Below are 20,046 nucleotides of genomic sequence, written 5' to 3'. Positions count from 1 at the left end.
TCTATGGGGATTTGCTACAGACGCAGTAGAGAGCACTGCGTCAGACTGAAAAGAAAGCAACATTTCCTTTAGGACATACAGCAGCTGATAAGTACTGGAAGACTGAAAATATTTAAATAGAAGTAAATTACAAATCTATATGAAACCAGTTGATTTGAAAGAAAAAGATTTTTGCCGGAGTACCCCTTTAACCCATCCTGCCAAAACTTTTTAAAGTACAGAGAAACTTCCCCCAACAGGCCTCTTCCTCCTTAAGAACAGATTTTATGTGACAGATTTTCAGTCCACTATAGATCTTGTCTGTCCCCTTCCCCCTAGCCTTGGCCTGTAGGCTTATGACTTCAGCAGTATACTGTACTTCATGAGGTGATGTCATTTACTTGGTCTCCACATGGGAGTACAGTATTTTTACATACAGTAATTGCTTCCCTTATTTCTACAACCTACCATGGAATCCTTTTATTCTTCAGATTGCAGTTTATAAAGCAGTGACGCCTGTTGCTGCAGTTTCTGACCATTAGAGATGTAATGTGGAGCTGGCCATGCTGTAGCTGTAGCTTTAATGTGGAGCTGGCCATGCTGTAGCTGTAGCTGTAATGTGGAGCTGGCCATGCTGTAGCTGTAGCTGTAATGTGGAGCTGGCCATGCTGTAGCTGTAGCTCTAATGTGGAGCTGGCCATGCTGTAGCTGTAATGTGGCCATGCTGGGTTACGTCGTAGCTTCCGAGAAATACAGCGTAAAGTTTTGTTCCGTCCTCAATTCCTCATGGAGTAAACCACCACCACCGCAGTTGTTGTGACCGAATAAGATTTTCCACTTTCTTATTTTTTCTATACACCAATACTCCAAGGTGTTTTCTTTCAGTTACGGTTTCCACCTTGTTGATTGTAAGTTAGACACAGCGTTTGGCTTGCACAGACACGACTCGCATCTGTATTCTCCCAGTGACACGTTAGATGAGGCCTTGGGGAGGTACATTCCATTTGGTAACCCTCACTTCATTTTCTTCCAGCTGTTTTTGTTCTGTTTTATTTCACTTGACAAATGCAGCAATCCAGCATCTAATAAAAAAAAAAAAAAAATATATATATATATATATATATATATATATATATATATATGTGTGTGTGTGTGTGTATTTTATTTTATTTTTTTTAAATAAATCTGGGCCATGGACAAGTTTTATACAAAAAAAAAAGAGTGTGTATGTTAATAGATTATAACAACTGATGCCACTGTGTACCGTACAGCAGAATCTGTTTCCCATTGATTTGCATTATTAAAAAAATAAATAAACAGGTTACAGCTTATGGCTATGTTCCCACTTAGGGAACATATCGAGCAAAGGCGACCGTCTTGATGTATAGCCGCTAATAATGATCATAATCTTTATTAGTGGCCATCTGTACGTTGCAGTGAAATTATAGAATCAGGGATTTGATCAAATCCTGGAAAATGATGGAATGATCGCGCCTAGGGATTTGATCAAATCACTGACCCCTTTCAGGAAAATGATGGAATGAACTTTATCATTTCCCCCTGCGACATAGAATTTGCTTACCGTATCGCCTCTCCGCTCCTCCTAGCCTGTGCTGATTTAGATTTGAATCTGTATAGTCAAAGAATAAAGGTGGTATGATTGGAACCTGTAAATATGTTAACCCCCTCCCACCGCTGCACTGTAAATTAACGTTGCTGCAGCCTATTCCTGAGGCTGCAGCAATGTTAATTTACAATAATGGATAACACAGGCACAGAAGCTGTGCATGTGTCATCCGTAGCAGGTCCCGGCTGTCAATGATAGCTTGGGACATGCCGCAACTGTCAGGACCGGTTGGAATCCCTATTGCCCCCCCCCTTTTATTTTTTTATTTTATTTTTTTAAACTCAACAGTCTCCGAAAGACTCAAAGTTTAAAGGAACTTTCTGTTGTATCTGTTAATGCTTTACCTATAGTAAAAAAGAAAATATTTTTTTTTATAATAATAATAATAATAATAATTGTTATTATTATTATTATTATTAATAATAATAATAATAATAATAATAATAATATTTTACATTTGTAGAAGGTTAAGCCATTTTTTTTTATAAATTTTTTTTTTCTCTTCATGTCCACAGGCTAAAGCATCTGAAGAAGATGGGGATTCAGTTGTTGTTATTGAGAAGGAGCAGTTTATGGATGACTTTTTCCATCAGGTAGAAAGAAAGTTTCCACTTTATCAAGTTTGTTCTTCATTAGAGATGGTGCATACTTTCTTTGCTCTGATGGGTTCCTGCTTCTAGCGACTAGTCCGTAGGATCTATTAAGATCCAGTCCACAAATAATCTATCACAGCTTTTATTGATAGTGCTGTCAAAATGTTCCTTGTGAACAATCATCTGGTCACCCCAGGTCCCACTCCGATTCGAATAAATAGCCGTTCTTGTTGGTCCATTCACTCATATAGGATCTGCCGCAGATGTGAAGCTGTATATATGTATTGTTCATTAATGTTGTTTTCATTTTCTTTAGGTAGAAGAAATAAGAAATTGCATTGCTAAAATATCAGAAAATGTTGAAGAGGTGAAAAAAAAGCACAGCACTATCTTATCGGCACCAAACCCAGAAGAAAGTAAGATGCACGTTTTACATCGTTCCTGACATCTTGTGAATGGTCACCCAGGAAACTGGAGCTGCGGGTTGTTCATGCATGTTGCTGCTCCATTCATTCTCTGTGAGAACCGTGGAAACGGAGTACAGCGTTTGGCTGTTTCCACAACTCGCATAGAAGATAGCATTAAAGGGAAACCATTGCTAAATAATAAAGTTATACTTACCAGTTGTTGTGCCTCTGTGACCATGAACGGTGGTGCTGCATGGACACTGAGACAGGTAATGTTTTGTTAACATTTAGACATGTACTGGCCGCAGTATGGGGGTTACACTGTGTCGGGAACTGCAGGGCTGCATAAGCCATGTCCTGGCACAACTACATATTGCTAACACTGCTGCATGCAGCATATATGATAATGAGCCGTCTGTATCCTTATGTATATTAGCATTAGAATAGACATTAAAGCTGGACGAGCAGCCTGTGTCACTGGTGCTGCAGCCACAGCACAGTGGAGCAGAGTGGTGATTGACATTTATAACTGCTCGATCTGCCACACCGTGCCATGGCTGCAGTGCTAGTGACACAGGCTGCTTCCCGCAACTCTAAGCAGATCATGATTGATTGACAGGAAAAGAGGCCTTTTTGACTATTACCCTCGTGTAGTGCCCTGACCGTCAAAGAGCCTTGACTAGCTGCGGCCCAGTATTTTCCCCCATGCCTCTCCCGGCTCTCACTGCTTTCTCACTGTTTCACATGCATGGATAGAAGATGAATTTACAGCACTTAAAGTGTCACTGCCATTTAATTTTATTTATTTATTTGCAAAAAATCAATAGTACAGGCAATTTTAAGAAACTTTGTAATTGGGTTTATTAGCCAAAAATGCATTTTTATCATGAAAGAGCAGTTTGAAGCTCTCCCCCCTGTCTTCATGGTTCTCTATGGAGAGGGGAGGGGTGGAGGGAGATGAGACACCAAAACAGGACAACAAAGAGTTAATTTACAACTACATCACCAGGCAATCTCCTCTTACAGTCAGCACTGACCTCTGAATACCGGCTTTCACACAGCTCCCACTGTGTAATCATTTGTTCTCTGCTGCCGACTAATCTCCCTCCTCCCCCTCCCCTCTCCACAGGTTACACAGGGCTCGATTGATGTAATAGAGCCAAGATTTACTGATAATGAGCAGTGAATGAGAGAGTAGGGGGGGGGGACCTGGGGAAAGGCTTTTTGAATGCAGATAATGGCATATTTGCCTAATAAACCCAATTACAAAGTTTCTTAAAATCGCCTGGACTATTGATTTCTGCAAAACAAATCAATAAATAATAAGATAGTGACACTTTAAAGTTGCAGGACAAGCATATGGACATATGGTAGGGATGCATTTTAACTGATCTACTATGCACTGCTAGTGTGTTTATCAGTGCGATTGTGCTTATTAGTTCACTTGAGGAGTTTTATACAAAGAAAAAGTTTTGAAATTGCCATCTCTAATAATGAAATGATCAAATCACCCTCTTTTCCCATTGGGTTTTTCAAGTAAATATGGAAAAAAATGTTTTACATTTGCTGTTGTATCACGCAGAATTATACAAACCATTAAATAATAATGTTACTGATCCCGCACAATGAACCGTAAGCAGGGGAAAAAAGAGAGTCCAGAATTGCTGATTTATTATTTATTTTTGAATATCTGAAAAAAAAAAAAAGATCAAATAATCCTCACATTTAAACCAAAAAGAAGCAATAAAACCTACGCTCCACGTAATAGGAACGGCAGAAGCCATATTGGCTCCCTGTAAAAGGACCTCTTCAAAGGTCACAGAGCGCACAGATTAGAATAAAAGAACATTTTGGTTTACATTGCCTTTAGAGTTGATCCAACTTCAGTGTAAGACCACATCTGCTTATATGTAAGGATATTTTATACAAATAAAGAGGAAGACCAAAGAGGATTTGAAATCTGGACGTTGGCAGAAACGAGAAATTGCACAATAAAGCTTAGTAGGATAGCTGTAACCACAGTTTGTCTCTGTCAGGCAATACCAGGTATACAGTACAGCTAAGTTGTAGTAACATCTAATGTAGCAGAGATAAAAAGCAGCTGATACCAAGCAAGCATATAGTAAATAGTATACACACACTGATCAGCTATAACATTAAAGGTACTCTGACAACTATTATTATTTTTTTTTACTAGTACATTGCTTTAATAAAGTTGTACAACACTGTGTCGGACACAGTATGAGGGTTATCCAGGATTAGAAAAAAGGATTGCAAAAAAAAATGTCCTTATGGCCCTATTCCACGGAACGATTATCGTTCGTTTTCGGACGATATCGACCGCTACGGACGATAATCGTTCCGTGGAATAGAGTGCAACGATCAGCCGACATCGTTCATGTCGGCTGATCGTTGCAGTCGCTTGTTTTTCAACATGTTGAAAAACAAGCGACTGATATAGCAGCGATCTGCTGCCGTCGCTCCGTTGAATAGGAGCATCGGCAGCTGACGCTGCTATATCCTATGGGCTGCCCGGACGATCAGCGATCCTCCGAGCAGCCCCCCCGCAGCTCCCCGCCGCCCCTCCCGCACTCACCCGCTCGCTGCAGCCGCGTTGAATAGCGGCGGCAGCGAGCGGCGAACGAGGAGCAAACGAGCGCTAATAGCGCTCGTTTGCTCCTCTAAAACGACCCGTGGAATAGGGCCATAAGGCTGTGTTTTGTGTTACTGGTTAACTCCACTGCAAAACCACAAGCAAACTGAGGACAAGATCGGTGCCATTTCTGAAAGAAAGGGGATATGTTTTTCTAAGGCTGGGTTCACACTGTTTTTGCAGTACGTTTTTTTTTTTTTTTCCATCTTTGTGCAACCGCTTAAATCTGTTTTTTTCCATTGACTTTCATTATTAAAAAATCTGCATATATATAAATTTTTTTTTTAGCTTATTTAACACACATTACAAAGTTATATAACTTTGTAATGTGGTTAAATACCCGGTCTGGCCCCCTTCCCCTACTTTCGGACCCCCGACCCCCCCGCCCGGAAGTTAAAGAATATATACATTACCTATTACGATCGTCACAGTCCTCTTCTCCCGGGCGGCATCTGGTGACGACGACGTCAGAGCCGGGGGGCGGTCCGGGTCTTCTTCCTCCTCGGCGTCTTCATAGAGAGTGAATGGGACGGAAAAGGCTGCTGGTGCACATGCGCACCAGCAGCCTTTTCATTGGCTGGAGCGCATCACATGGCTTCCAGCTTCGTCAGCCCTGATTAGCTGAGGTTGCTGGAAGCCATGTGATGCGCTCCAGCCAATGAAAAGGCTGCCGGTGCGCAAGCGCACTGGCAGCCTTTTCCATCCCCAGGACCCGGAAATCAGAGACATCGCTGGACGGCGGACGGCGGTGACGGTGAGGCGGACGGCGGGCGAATGGAGTGGCGATCGTCACCGGAGGGATGGTGAGTATGGTGTCTGTGTGTGTCTGTGTTTTTTTTGGGGGGGGGGGGGGGTCCCGCGGGAGTTGTCCTTTAACCCTTAGGGGACACAGCCAGTTTTGGTGTTTATGACACGGCCACATTTTTCAAATATGACATGTTTCACTTTATATATTAATAACTCTGGAATGCTTTTACCAATCCTTGTGGTTCCAAGATTGTTTTTTCGTGTATATATATATGTGTGTATATATATGGATTTATTTGTCTTTTTATGTTAGAAGTTAATGGAAAAACAGTTCAAAAAGGTTGTGTGCAACTGCATCCTTTTTTTTTCATCAGTTTTTTTTGCTTAAAATTGATTATAAAAACAGACTGGAAAAACACAGTGTGAACCCAGCCTAAGCCTGGATAACTATTTTAAGTCAGCCACCACGCACTTCAGAGTATTTTATTTTGGTGATTGGGAAACACCAAGACACTGACTGATCAAAAGTCTTGAAATGTCCGTGTGCGGGGAGAAAACTATTTCACTGACATCGAAAGTTTTTTTTTTTTTTTTTTTTTTTTTTTAAAGATGCAACACTAATACTCTGTAAGTTTACAACTATACATGTATTTTTGACTTTACATAAGTATAAATCCTTTTTCTCTCGGGTTGATTGTAATCCCCTGCTGTTTCCCCCTTTCTTTTACATGCACATGCAGGGAATGAATTCATCGTACAAAACCAATGCTGTTGCTGTTTCTTTGTCTCCATTGAAATTGCTGAAGCAGGGCTTTTCTGCCCTGCACTCCTGAGCTGGTCACCCCCCCCCCCCCCCCTGAATTTATAGTGAAGATATTGGAGAATTTCAGTGTAGTGTGTGTGTGTTAAAGAATTAGGGTGGTTGTTTTTTTTATGGTAGGAAACCTATTGCCCATCCATCTGAGACTGGTATTATATTTCTTCTTCTGTCATTTTTAGAAACAAAGGATGAACTTGAAAGTCTTAACAAAGAAATAAAGAGTATTGTCAATAAAGTACGAACAAAGTTAAAGGGTAAGTTTATCTAATAAATCCATTCTGAAGTAGAGAATACATTGCCTACGATAACATTGCTGCCACTATACCAGAGGTAGGGAACATTGGCTCTTCAGCTGTTGCAAAACTACAACTCCCGCCAAAGCTAAAGCGTTGGCTGTCCAGGCATGATGGGAGTTTTAGTTTTGCAACAGCTGGAGAGCCAAGGTTCCCTACCCCTGCTCTATACTATCATATAAACAGCTTCTACGCTCGCCTAATGATTGTAAGCCCTCATCCTCGGTACTCTTTTCCAATGTACCAGTCTATTTCATTCATGACTATTTGACTTGTGGCTCAAATAAGGCTAAAAAAAAGGTTACTTTAAATTATGGTAATGGACAACATATCCGCTAACAATATGCCTGCAAGAAAATCAACTGCACTTTTTTTTTTTTTTTTTTTAAAGCGGCACTTCCCAGAGAACCTGCTAATATGCCGCAGTAGCTGTGTCCCTCAGTAGTATATGGCAGCTAGTTTCACCCCTCTCCTCCCCCGCATTGTTTGTAAAATGGCTAAATGTTCTTATGCAAATTACTAGCATTTAGGGCGTTGCTCTGGGCCGGAGAGCAACGCTGCGCATAGCCCGTTCTCTCCCGTCCTGCCCACTATGCATATTCATAACTGCATAGTGGGCTATAGAGCATGTAGAGTGTATAGACACTGCCGCTGCGCAGGGAAGCAGTTCCGCCGGAGACGGGCTGCTTCCCGCATTTGCGTGAACCCCCGGTCCGCTGCCGATCCTCCTGGAGGTTCCTCAAGACGTAAGTATAAAGTCAATCGTAAACTTATTTACCTCTGGGAGGATCGGCGGCGGCCCAAGGGTTTCACGCATGCGCAAGAAGTAGCCCGTCTCCAAAGTGACTGCTTCCCTGTGCAGCGGCAGTGTCTATACACTCTACATGCTCTATAGCCCACTATGCAGTTATGAATATGCATAGTGGGCAGGACGGGAGGGGGTGGGCTGGGCGCAGCGATGCTCTCTAGCCCAGAGCAACGCCCTAAATGCTATTATGCAAGTAATTTGCATAAGAGCATTTAGCAATTTTACAAACAATGCGGGGGAGGAGAGGGTTTAAACTGACGGCTATGTACTACGGAGGTCCTCTGTTACTGCGGCATATCAGCAGGTTCTCTGGGAAGAACCTGCTGATTGTGCCACTTTAAGAATATTAGTTGTTCTATAACCTAAGTCCAGGTCCCAGTCATCTGAGAAATGCGCTGACTAATGTGAAAAGTCAACACTTCCTTCTTGTGGCAACTTTGGGACTTTCTTTGTTATTAGGGAATATTTACCTTATATTTGGTGTCATTGGGTTTAGTTTAACAGAAAAAGACTGTGCAGAATTGCCCAAAGTATTAAATTATATAACAGTATTGTCCTATCTACCCCAAACTTGTATCTATAAGAACTACAGATCACTGTGCATAGAAACTTGTTCATACTGCTTTGTAGACAAAAAAATTATAGAGGCCAGAACATAGCAAATTTGAAGCCTAGTTAGTAAAACATAACATGAAAACTATATAAACTGGGTATCACTACAATTACTTAAAAGTTGCGGAAAGTCAGATGGTGTTTTTTTTTAAAATAATGATTTTGCAGTGCATTTTGTGGAAAAATCAAGGCTGTCTTTAAAAGAACTATTGGTCCCGCAAAAAACAAGCACTCATGGCTTTTTGAAGGCAAGAAATAAACAGCAAAGCAGCCACACTAAATGGGAATGCACACTCCACATATCATAGATAAATAGTTTTTTTTTTTTTTTTTTTTTATCATTCAAAAAGCTTGTAAACAACACCACAAATTGGGGAGTAAAAGTAAGATCCTATAATCATCAGGCCCACTCAATACACCACGTACTTGGCAAATAAGAGGCAGCAGCTGGGCTAAACAGTACATACACATACACACATATATATATATATTACACACACACTCTGAATGTCCTGCTAAGGCTAGGTTCACACTGCATTTTCAGCATCCGTTTAACGGATCCGTTTTTTTTTACCGTCCAGAAAAATAGGGTCAGCGACGTTTTTTGGTCCGTTTTGGTCCGCCAAAAAAAACGGATCCTTTTTTTTTATAATGGAAGTCAATGGAAAAACGGATGCACACAAATGAATCCGTTTTTTGCAATCCGTTTTGCATGCGTTTTTTTCAAAAAACAGATGCGTTAAACGGATGCTGAAAACACAGTGTGAACCTAGCCTAAGCGTACTAATAAAGCAAAATTTCCCAAAAAATTGGATCAGAGGAGCATAATAAAAATGGATTGGTAATCACCCGTCCTGCCCTATAAAAACAAAATAGCATGTTAGATTAAGTGTGTCAAATGTTCTACATTCACATACAGTATGTCTTATTTCTTACAGTGTACTCCTTGCAACAAATTCAGCTTTAATTTGAGTTTGCTGTTGAAAAGAAAAATTACCTGAGACTTTTTCATTTGTGCAAAGTTTACAGTGCTTGGTATATCAGTCCCATACGTTACTAAATTATATATGAAAATGTTTATAGTGCAGGACTGTGCACTATAAAAAATTTTTGAATCTCTTTCTGTTTGATCTGTAAATGGGGCCGTAGTCAATGCTCCTATCTACACACAGCGTGTGGATGGGAGCATGGACTACGGTTGCTCTGTGCTCCCATTTGGAAGCTGAATAGATTGAAAGCTATTTTGAAAAATGATTACAGTGCATAGTCTTGCACAATAATTATCTTGTATGTTTACATGTACACGTTACAAAAGTGTACATGTACATAATTTACAAAAAAATGTTGCCATACAGATTCCATAAAACCCCTAAAAAGCTTGTTGGGGACTTCTTAAACGAGTGAGGCAGATTAAGAAGAAAGGCATTACTCAAGTGCAGCAATTCCGATACTCACTAGGTCCGCACTGAGCAGGCATTGTCATGTATCAAGTTTAGACTGGATGAACATCGGAATAATAACAGCAGGGAATTGGTCAGGTGAGTAGACCCTCTGGTCTAAGGTAACCATGTACACGTAAGCCATCAAAATTTGCTAATAAAAGTGAATGACGTTCCTGTGTGGGGAAGATGGGAGAGATCAATTATGGCTGAACGATTATTATTGAAAATGAATGGGCACTTAGAGTGTTCTGTGTAGCTTCCAGTGATTGTTATATGAACCCATTCAGCTGGGTTGTCTCCAACGTTTTCTGTTATATTCTGGCATGTTACTTGGACATGGTTACCCCACACCAGTAGTCGCCAACCTGGAGCTCTCCAACTGTTACACGACTACAATTGATGGAATACTTCTTGGTTTGGATTAGCCATTGTTTTTATACCACTTTATAAACCAACAATGAAGTGTTTATTTAGCAGTACAGAGAACAATGTACAGTTTTATTTACTTTTGGTTTCTTTAGTAACCTTACAACATATCCATTTTTTTGTAGCCATTGAGCAAACAATTAACCAAGATGAGAATGCCAACAGGTCTTGTGTGAATTTAAGAATAAGAAAATCTCAGGTAAGGATGACATTTGATTGGTCTGAGCCTCTGTTTTTTATAGTTTACATTCACATCTTTTAATGTTATTAAGCAGTTTGAAAACTTTAGTTTTTTTTTGTTTTGTTTTTTCATTTTTATAATTTCTATATTGAAGACTTGGCAACTACGCTGGAAAGTATATGGAATTAAATAAACAAAGTGTCTAAACAAACCAGAATATGTTATACATTTTGCCATATTTTAAAGAAGCCCCTTTTGCTTTGGTGATAATTTTGCGCACTCTTGGCATTCTCTCAATCATCTTAAAGAAGCAGTTCACAAAAAACAATTTATTTGCACCTCTTCCCCTCTGCGCACTGGCGAGTATTTTCACTAGCGGTGATCAGTGTCCTGCAGCGCTGTTCAAACCCAGCACGCAATTACGTCTCCCGCTCCTGTGACCCCTCTTCTGTCTCCTGACGATTTAAAGGCCGGAAGTCACGCTCACCCATAGAGAATGCATTGGAGAGACAACAAAGATCAGCCAGCTGATCGTTATCTTCTAGCTATTATCGGTTGTAATGGCCAATAATCGCTTCATGTTATAGTGTCTTAAAGTGACACTGTTCCCCCCCCCCGCCCTTTTTGCATTCTGACATCTCTACACAGGTGTAAAAGGTAAATTTTGCAGTTTTCGTACCTTATTTTATATCATACGCCATGGTGCTTGTTCCAGTAAAAAGTGATCTTTTATCATCTGTGGATTGTGCTATCTGGACGGGGCTTCGCGGTCAAAGCCCCACTTAGCCCTGCCCACAACGCCACTGTTGGCCCCGCCCAGTGACGTCATTGTCGCATAAGCCAACCTAGAGGGGGTGGGGCTTAGACATTTAGGCTGGCCTTTCCCAATGGTCGTCAAGGGGCGGGGCCTATGCGCCAATGACGTCATGTGGGGGGGGGGGGGGAGAGCGCAACGAACGGAAAACCAGAGAATGTCACAGGGGATCCTTAGGAAATTAGGTATTATTTATGTATGATATTTAGAGGTGAGCAGAGCGAATCAAGCAAAGTTTGCAAAAATTGGCTTAGTTCGTGAAGCAAATTTTTGCAAGCTTTGTTTTAAAAAAAAAAAAATCAGTGTAAAAAATATTAAATACTCACCTGTTCGCGCTCCCCTGGTGTCCTCTTCGGCACTGTCCTGTCTCAGTCAGTCACTGATTGGCTGAGTGTGCTGTCCATCGGCGACTGACTGAGACAGGAAAGTGGATGTCTGAGCAGGCTGACTGTCTGCAGACTATCTCAGCCAACCACTGGCTGTGATGCTGTCCCGTCTCAGGGTATGTGCACACAACGGAACCCAGGTGGATCACCCAGCTCTCCCCACTCACGGCCGCACCCATCTGTGCCTGTGCCATAGACTCCATTCTATGCACAGGCAGATTCGTCGGATGCGTCCAGCCGTGAGCCGGGGGAGCTGGGGAATCCGCGGCGGGTGATCCACCCATGCTCTGTAGTTTGCACATACCCTCAGTCAGTAATTGGCTAGGTGGGCTTGAGGCAGCAGAGACGACTATATCAGGGCAGCACGGTCAGGTTAGAATTGCACCATAATTGTTTAACTGTTTTAGTGCAGTTTGCAAGTTCATGGATTTTACGCCAAAAACTTGCGAACCTGACAAACCTATTTTTTTTTTTAAACTTTTCTCATATCTATTATAACTCATATTGGGCCCAGACCCTTATAAAATAATGGAATTTTTCAGAATACCCCTTTCAGGGACACCTAATAAGCATGGCTACCACAATATTCTGCATCAACATGCTGTCCCACCTGGTTTGCACTTAGCTGGACTATCATTTGGTTTTTAAACAGGATAGTGACCTCTAGACTATGTAATTGCTATTTGACCAAGATGGAGAGTGATTTAAAGCGACTCCGTACCCACAATCTGCCCTCTGAACCGCTTGTTCCGTCAAATAGCTGCTTTTAAAGGGGTAGTGCGGCGCTAAAAAATTATTATGAATAATTTTTTAGTGCCGCACTACCACTTTAATCCAATATCTGTCCTGGGTTTCTACAATACACAACAACACCTTTGATCCGAACCTCCCATACACGTGTGTGGTAATGAGGGCTAGAGTGTCTGTGCCCTAGGCTTGCACCGCCTCTCTCTCCTCCCTGCCCTCTTCACTATTAGGAAGGCCCCTTGGCAGGATTTCTCCTATTCATTACCTTTCTGAACGCTGCACATGTGCTGGATCATTAAGGCACATTTGCAGTGTTCAGACAAGTGATATATAGGAGAAAGCATTTTTCAATGAGTTCTGATTACGTCATGGAAAAATGTCCGTCCCGGCTGATGGACAGCCCGCTGAGCCAATCAGTGACGGCAGCAGCGCCCCACCCCAGTCACTGACTGGCTGAGCAGGCAGTTCACCAACTGGGTCATGAATTTGGCTCTGCAGGGGAGCCCAGCGGGGGTCCAGGTGTGGCGATCCAGTGCTGGAGAAGCACGGGGAGAGGTAAGTTGGGATACTTTGTTCCCCTCTGCCCCCTGCTGTTTGAAGAAAAAAAATTCACATAGCTTCTTCACACTTCTTTTAATTTTGGCTCCAATGTGGTATATTTAGCATTTTTTAAGTTCCTTGAACTTCTGTGTTTGTTTGTTTTTTTCAGCATACAGTATTGTCCAGAAAATTTGGGGAAGTTATGATTGCGTATAATGAAACCCAGATTCAGTTTCGAGAACGAAGTAAAGGACGGATACAACGTCAGCTGGAAATAAGTATGATGCAACCTAACTTAGTGTGAAATACTCCGAAAACATAAAGAGAAGGATTTGCTGGAAGTGGATCAATTGACCCACCAGTTTGTCGTTCTTGCCATGATTTTTTTTTTTTGGATGGTATAATGTAATTTTATGTAATAAGGAGTAGGCTCTTAAGAAGTATGTATTATAATATGATTGCCATGATATGTTTACAATATATATATGAGAGAGAGAGAGAGAAAATATGAATTTATGTTTTAAATATTATATGAATTTATACATATTTAATGGATTATAAGTTACAGACTTGTTTTAGGTGGAGGAGTGGGACTGCTCCGACTACTGGGACCACTATGATCACTCCTGCCTTAAAGGGGCACTGCAGCATTTTTTTTCTTTTAAAGCAATTGGTTTTAGACAGTTATAGATTTGTAAATTACTTCTATTTAAAAATAGAAGTCATCCAGTACTTATCAGCTGCTGTATGTCCTGCAGGAAGTGGTGTATTGTTTCCAGTCTGACACAGTGCTCTCTGCTGCCACCTCTGTCCATGTCAGGGACTCTCAGCAGTAGCAAATCCCCATTGAAAACCTTTCCTGCTCTGGACAGTTACAGCAAGCAGTAGCTTCTTTTGCTTAGTGACTTGTCTTCTGTGGGTGTTCAGTTTCCAAAGTTCCAAGTTACCACCCATGCAAACTAGGCAATAATTAGAAACAAGGATGGGTCGTCTCTATTAGTCATGTGTAGTAAATTAAATGTAATTAGTAATATTACTGTTCTGCAGCAATGATGTCATGGGTCATGTATAACATCCACCTGACCGCTGCAGCCAATAACTGGTCTCGGTGGTGATGCTTGAATGTATGGCTGAAACCGCTGAAGACCGTGATTGGATGCAGCGTTTTGTGAATGATGTAGGTGACATAATCACCGCAGGATTGTCAGGGACCGCTGAAGTGTCAACATTGTTTCCAGCAAATTTTTGGCATCTGATCCGCTTCTAATTATTGCTATTATACCTGCTTCCGCCATTGCTGCTTTTTTTTTTTAATTTCTCTTCCACAATCTTTGAGCTTTGGATTTTTGTGTTTGCAGCTGGAAGGACGACCACGGATGATGAACTGGAAGAGATGCTGGAGAGCGGAAACCCATCAATCTTCACTTCAGATGTAAGCATTATGACCCGTCTGCATGGATCTGACTACTAAAGTAGGCCGCTGTGTAGATGGGTCACCTATGTAGGATTCATCGCATCCCTTCAGTGCAGAGAGAGAACTGCTTTACTCCGTATGGACATCAGCTGGCATTGCCCAGAATGGTGGTCCCCAGGATGCAAGAGCCCAGCCTAGGACCCATCCATCCCCAAGCGTGCCTGGAACTGCTCACTAGTGTTGAGCGAACTATCCGTGTTTTCCTGGCAGCCCTAGGGTGGCATCCATCTCCTGCAGCTGCGGGGAATAAACACAGAGCGTTCAGGTTTGGATAACATTGCTGAACCTGGACATTTTGACAGGTTCGCTCAACAGTACTGCTCACCCTTTTTTTTTTTTTTTTTTTCTTGTGTCTTGTGTAAGCACTGTTTCCCACCAGGACATGGATGTGCTGACAAGTTAGGGGTTGTCCAGTGAAAATATTTTTCTTTCAAATCAACTGGTTTCAGAAAGTTATATAGATTTGTAATTTACTTCTATTTAAAAAAATCTCAAAGTCTTCCCATACTTATCAGCTGCTGTATGTCCTGCAGGAAGTTGTGTATTCTTTCCAGTCTGACAGTGCTCTCTGCTGCCACCTCTGTCCATGTCAGGAACTGTCCAGAGTAGGGATGTCACGATACCAGAATTTTGAGTTCAATACCAATACCAGCTTTCTTATTTCGATACTCGATACTAATTCGATACTAAATAAAGTTTGGAAAAAAAATATGTAAAAATACAAATATAATATATTTTTTTGAAAAAAAGGGAACAGGGATTATTAGAACCTTTATTATGATTATTGTTTTTTTAATTTAAACTTTTTTTAAACACTTTTTAATTCCTCTCTACCCCGCAGCATACCTCCCTGTGCACAACTCCCAGTATACCTTCTTATGCACTACAACTCCCAGCATACCTTCTTGTGGGGATTTGTAGTGCACAAGTGGGTATGCTGGGAGTTGTGGTGCATAAGAAGGTATGCTGGGAGTTGTAGTACACAAGGAGGTATGCTGGGAGTTGTAGTACACAAAGAGGTATGCTGGGATGTTTTGTTGAGAGGCTGCTGCTGCACAACTGCAACTCCCAGCATACCTCCTTGTGCACTACAACTCCCAGCATACCTCCCTGTGCACTACAACCCTAAGCATACTTCCTTGTGCACTACAAATCCCCAGAATTCCTCCTTGTGTGCAACTCCCCACAAGAAGGTGTGCTGGGAGTTGTAGTGCACAAGAAGGTATCCTGGGAGTTGTAGTGCACAAGGAGCTATGCTGGGAGTTGTAGTGCACAAGAAGGTATCCTGGGAGTTGTAGTGCACAAGGAGGTATGCTGGGAGTTGCAGTTGTGCAGCAACAACCTCCTGACACAACTTCCAGCAGCACAACTTCTTGTGCACTACAACCCCCAGCATACCTCATTGTGTACAAAGAGGTATGCTGGGGGTTGTAGTGCACAAGGAGGTATGCTGCTGGGAGTTGTAGTGCATTAGCAGCCTCCTAACACAACAACTCCCAGCAGCATACCTCCTTGTGCACTACAACTCCCAGCATACCTGCTTGTGCACTGCAACTCCCCACAAGAAGGTATGCTGGGAGTTGTCGTGGTATGCTGGGAGTTGTTGTGTCAGGAGGCTGCTAATGCACCACAACTCCCAGCAGCATACCTCCTTGTGCACTACAACCCCCAGCATACCTTTGTGCCCAAGGAGGTATGCTGAGAGTTGTAGTGCACAAGAAGGTGTGCTGCTGGGAGTTGTAGTGCATTAGCAGCCTCCTGACACAACAACTCCCAGCATACCTCCTTGTGCACAACAACTCCCCACAAGAAGGTATGCTGGGAGTTGCTGTGCCACTGTACCGGAGGACCCCGAGGGAAGGGGGGGGGGCAGGATTGTGGACACCGGAGGGTGCGAGGGACTGCATTGCATCGGCAGGTCCTGGGGGTGGTGCGGCGCGGGGGACCTGGCTGCAGCAGCGGGAACTGGCGGGTACGGGGGACCAGGCTGCAGCAGTGGGTCCTGAGTGGAGGGGAATAGTTAAATGACTGCCGCCCGCAAGGTCACGGGCCGCAGTCATTGGCAGTGGGGGGCCGCTCCATATGCAGCAGACTCCTGCTGCATATGGAGCGGCTCAGGAGGGGTTAATGCCGCTGTCAGGTGTGACAGCGGCATCTACCCTGTAAAATAGCCGGCACTAGCGATCGCTATGTGCCGGCTATTTAAATTTGGCGCCGCCGGGAGCGGAGAGCGCACGGGCAGGGGAGGGGACACCAGGGGGCAGGGGGCGGCACACAGAGAACATGGCTGGCGCTCAGGTAGCCGCCGGCCGTGTTCTCTGCACCATACTTTATGTTAAGCTGCGTAATTAGGCAGTTTAACATAAAGTATCGATACCAGGAAATCCTGGTACCGAACCTTTTTTCTGCCCGAAATATCGATAGTAGTATCGATATTTCGGTGCATCGTGCATCACTAGTCCAGAGCAGTAGCAAATCCCCATAGAAAACCTCTCCTGCTCTGGACAGTTCCTGACATGGACAGAGGTGGCAGCAGAGAGCACTGTGTCAGACTAAGGAGAATACACCACTTCCTGCAGGACATACAACAGCTGATAAGTATGGGAAGACTTGAGATTTTTAAATAGCAGTAAATTACAAATCTATATAACTTTCTGAAACCAGTCGATTTGAAAGAAAAAGAGTTTCCCTGGATAACTTCTTTAAAAACATGTGAGGAGCTGGGGTAAAGGTTTGTCTCTTACAGCTGTTCTTTCACTGTTTAGATCATTTCAGATTCCAAGATCACACGTCAGGCTTTGAATGAGATTGAAGCAAGACACAAGGACATCATGAAGTTGGAATCCAGCATACGGGAGTTACATGACATGTTTACGGACATTGCTATGTTGGTGGAGACACAGGTGAGTTCTTTAGCTTTTTGGCTCATGTTCACTTAAACATATAGGGGGAGATTTATTAAACATGGTGTAAAGTGAAACTGGCTCAGTTGCCTCTAGCAACCAATCAGATTCCACCTTTCATTCCTCACAGACTCTTTGGAAAATGAAAGGTGGAATCTGATTGGTTGCTAGGGACAACTGAGGCGGTTTCACTTTACACCATGTTTGATAAATCTCCCCCAATGTGCTGACGATGTTTTTTAATTGCTCCCTCTAAAAACTGAGAACTGGCCATTGATAGTTTGTCCAGCTCAACATTGAGACCCCCTTTTTCCAAACTCATAAGCACTCAGGCGAAATCTCAAGTCTTCCAGTACATCTCAGCTGCTGGATGTTCTGTGGTAAGTGATGTAATCTTTCCAGTCTGCACAGAGCAGAAGTCAGAGGTGGTAGTATAGAGCACTGTGTCAGATTGGAAATAATACACCACTTCCTGCAGGACATACAGCAGCTGATAGGTATTGGAATACTTTAGAATAAATTACATATCTATATAACTTTCTGAGTTTTTGATCTAAAACTGAACATGTTAAAGACTATAAAGGAAGGGCTTATACTTATACCTGCTGGATCCACTACTGGTATTGGCTCAGAATCGTGTGGCCACACAATATGCATGTGACAATGTATTCTCTGAGAACGCTACATACATAGATAATAATAGAAAGCATCTCCAGCCAAATAGCTTTCTGTAACCTTTAACAGATTGTTTAATGCTCTGTTATTTGCTGCTGGTTTTATTCTCTGACGGACAGAAACCAAGGTAAAAGATCTACATGTTGCCATTCGTCAGCATTTTCATTCCAACACATCCAAGTCACATGAAACCTGTTTCTATTTGTTCGATACAGTCACAACCGTTTGTATGTATGGATCACGTCTCTCTTTACAGTCCTGTCATCCATTGCATGAAGTTCTGGAGTTTAAAGTTGTCCCTTATGTGATACATTGTTGACACGGTCACGAGAAGTAGGGGTAAATCTGAGCCATTGGGTCTTATAAATTGCCTGGATTTTCCCATAGTGAACACTCAGCGCTCAGAATTTACTTTTTACCAGGGTTGTTACTATATGAGCTGAGCTGTGATTGGTTGATATGGAAAACCTAGACCGTTTTTATCCCTTGTTTTTGTCAATATTATGGCAAAATCCAAATTTCCCTGAGACATGTATTGTTAAAGTGCATGCAACAAGTCATTTAAAAATTTTATTACACATCACTTGACTTGATGCCAGTGACTTGATGCCATAAAACCTTGTGCCTGTCCAAAGAGTTGGACCATGTACAATTTGTGTTTTTTCATCAGCTTGTTACCTGATTTTTTACAATTTATGTATCGGGGAGATTGAGATTTTGGCAAAATATTGTGCAAACCTTAAAGCGTAACTGTCATTTCAGGGTCATTTTTCTGAAAACATTAAATATCAACAGTACAAGCGATTTTAAGAAACTCTGTAATAGGTTTTATGTACTAAAAGAGTTTCCTTCTGTAGTGAAAAAGCAATCTCCCAGCCTCCCCCCTCACATCAGAAGAAGCAGGATTTCTGTCTCCATTATGTGGCTATGGAGAGGGGAGGGGCTGTTAGGAGTGACTGAGCACGGAGCAATCCTGCACAGCACAACACCCTGCAATCTTCTGTCAGTAAGTTCATAGATAAGCACTGACCTTTCTGACACCAGAATTCTGCGGTTTAGGTGCCCAGAGAGTCTACAAACAGCTGACCTTCATGTCACCTCTTCGTGCTCCCTTATCTCCCTCGGCCCCTCCCCCCCTTCATAGGCTTACAATGGAGAGAGTAGAGCCTGTCTTCACTGGCTTCTCTGTAATGAAGACGTGTTTGCCTGATAATGCACAGATGAGAAGTCAGCGGGGGAGGCTGGAAAATTGCTTCTTGAGTACAGAAGGAGGCTTTTTTGGCTGATGAAACCTATTACAGAGTTTCTTAAAATTGCTTATACTACTGATTTCTGCAATAAAAAAAAAAACATGACAGTTACGCTTTAAAGTGTCACTGTCAGGTTTTTTTTTTTTTTCTTGCAGAAATCAATAGTCCGGACGATTTTAAGAAACTTTGTAATTGGGTTTGTTAGGCAAATATGCCATTATCTGCACTCAAAAATACTTTCCCCAGGTCCCCCCCCCCCTCCCTCCTCTCTCTCATCCACTGCTCATTATCAGGAATTCTCGACTCTCTTACATCAGTCGGACTCTGTCTGTTCTATGGAGGGGAGGGGGAGGAGGGAGAGTAGTCGGCAGCAGAGAGCAGAGAACAAATGATTACACTGTGGGAGGTCAGAGAGGTCAGTGCTGACTGTCAGAGGAGATAGCCCAGTGATGTAGCTGTAAATTTAACTCTTTGTTGTCCTGTTTTAGTGCCTCATCTCCCTCCACCCCTCCCCTCTCCATAAGAGAACCATGAAGACAGGGGGGAGAACTTCAAACTGCTTTTTCATGATAAAAATACATTTTTCAGCTAATAAACCCAATTACAAAGTTTCTTAAAATCGCCTGTACTATTGGTTTCTGCAAAAAAAATGTAAACGACAGTGACACG

General features: G+C 42.3%; 1 protein-coding gene across 2 annotated transcripts in view; it reads left to right on the top strand.

Moving 5' to 3' along the window:
• The window catches only part of STX2 (syntaxin 2), a 49,537-nt gene that overhangs the window by 20,171 nt on the left and 9,320 nt on the right, over positions 1-20,046 (top strand). For both annotated transcript variants that reach the window (XM_069960996.1, XM_069960997.1), the window contains exons 2-8: positions 2,122-2,199; positions 2,516-2,615; positions 7,006-7,080; positions 10,533-10,606; positions 13,245-13,353; positions 14,434-14,507; positions 17,315-17,452. In XM_069960996.1, the coding sequence (XP_069817097.1) occupies positions 2,122-2,199; positions 2,516-2,615; positions 7,006-7,080; positions 10,533-10,606; positions 13,245-13,353; positions 14,434-14,507; positions 17,315-17,452 (648 nt within the window). The remainder of the gene's footprint in view (positions 1-2,121; positions 2,200-2,515; positions 2,616-7,005; positions 7,081-10,532; positions 10,607-13,244; positions 13,354-14,433; positions 14,508-17,314; positions 17,453-20,046) is intronic.

The sequence above is a fragment of the Dendropsophus ebraccatus genome, chromosome 3 (assembly GCF_027789765.1).
Source record: "Dendropsophus ebraccatus isolate aDenEbr1 chromosome 3, aDenEbr1.pat, whole genome shotgun sequence".
Classification (NCBI taxonomy): Eukaryota; Metazoa; Chordata; class Amphibia; order Anura; family Hylidae; genus Dendropsophus; species Dendropsophus ebraccatus.
This window is presented reverse-complemented; position numbering and strand designations above follow the sequence as displayed.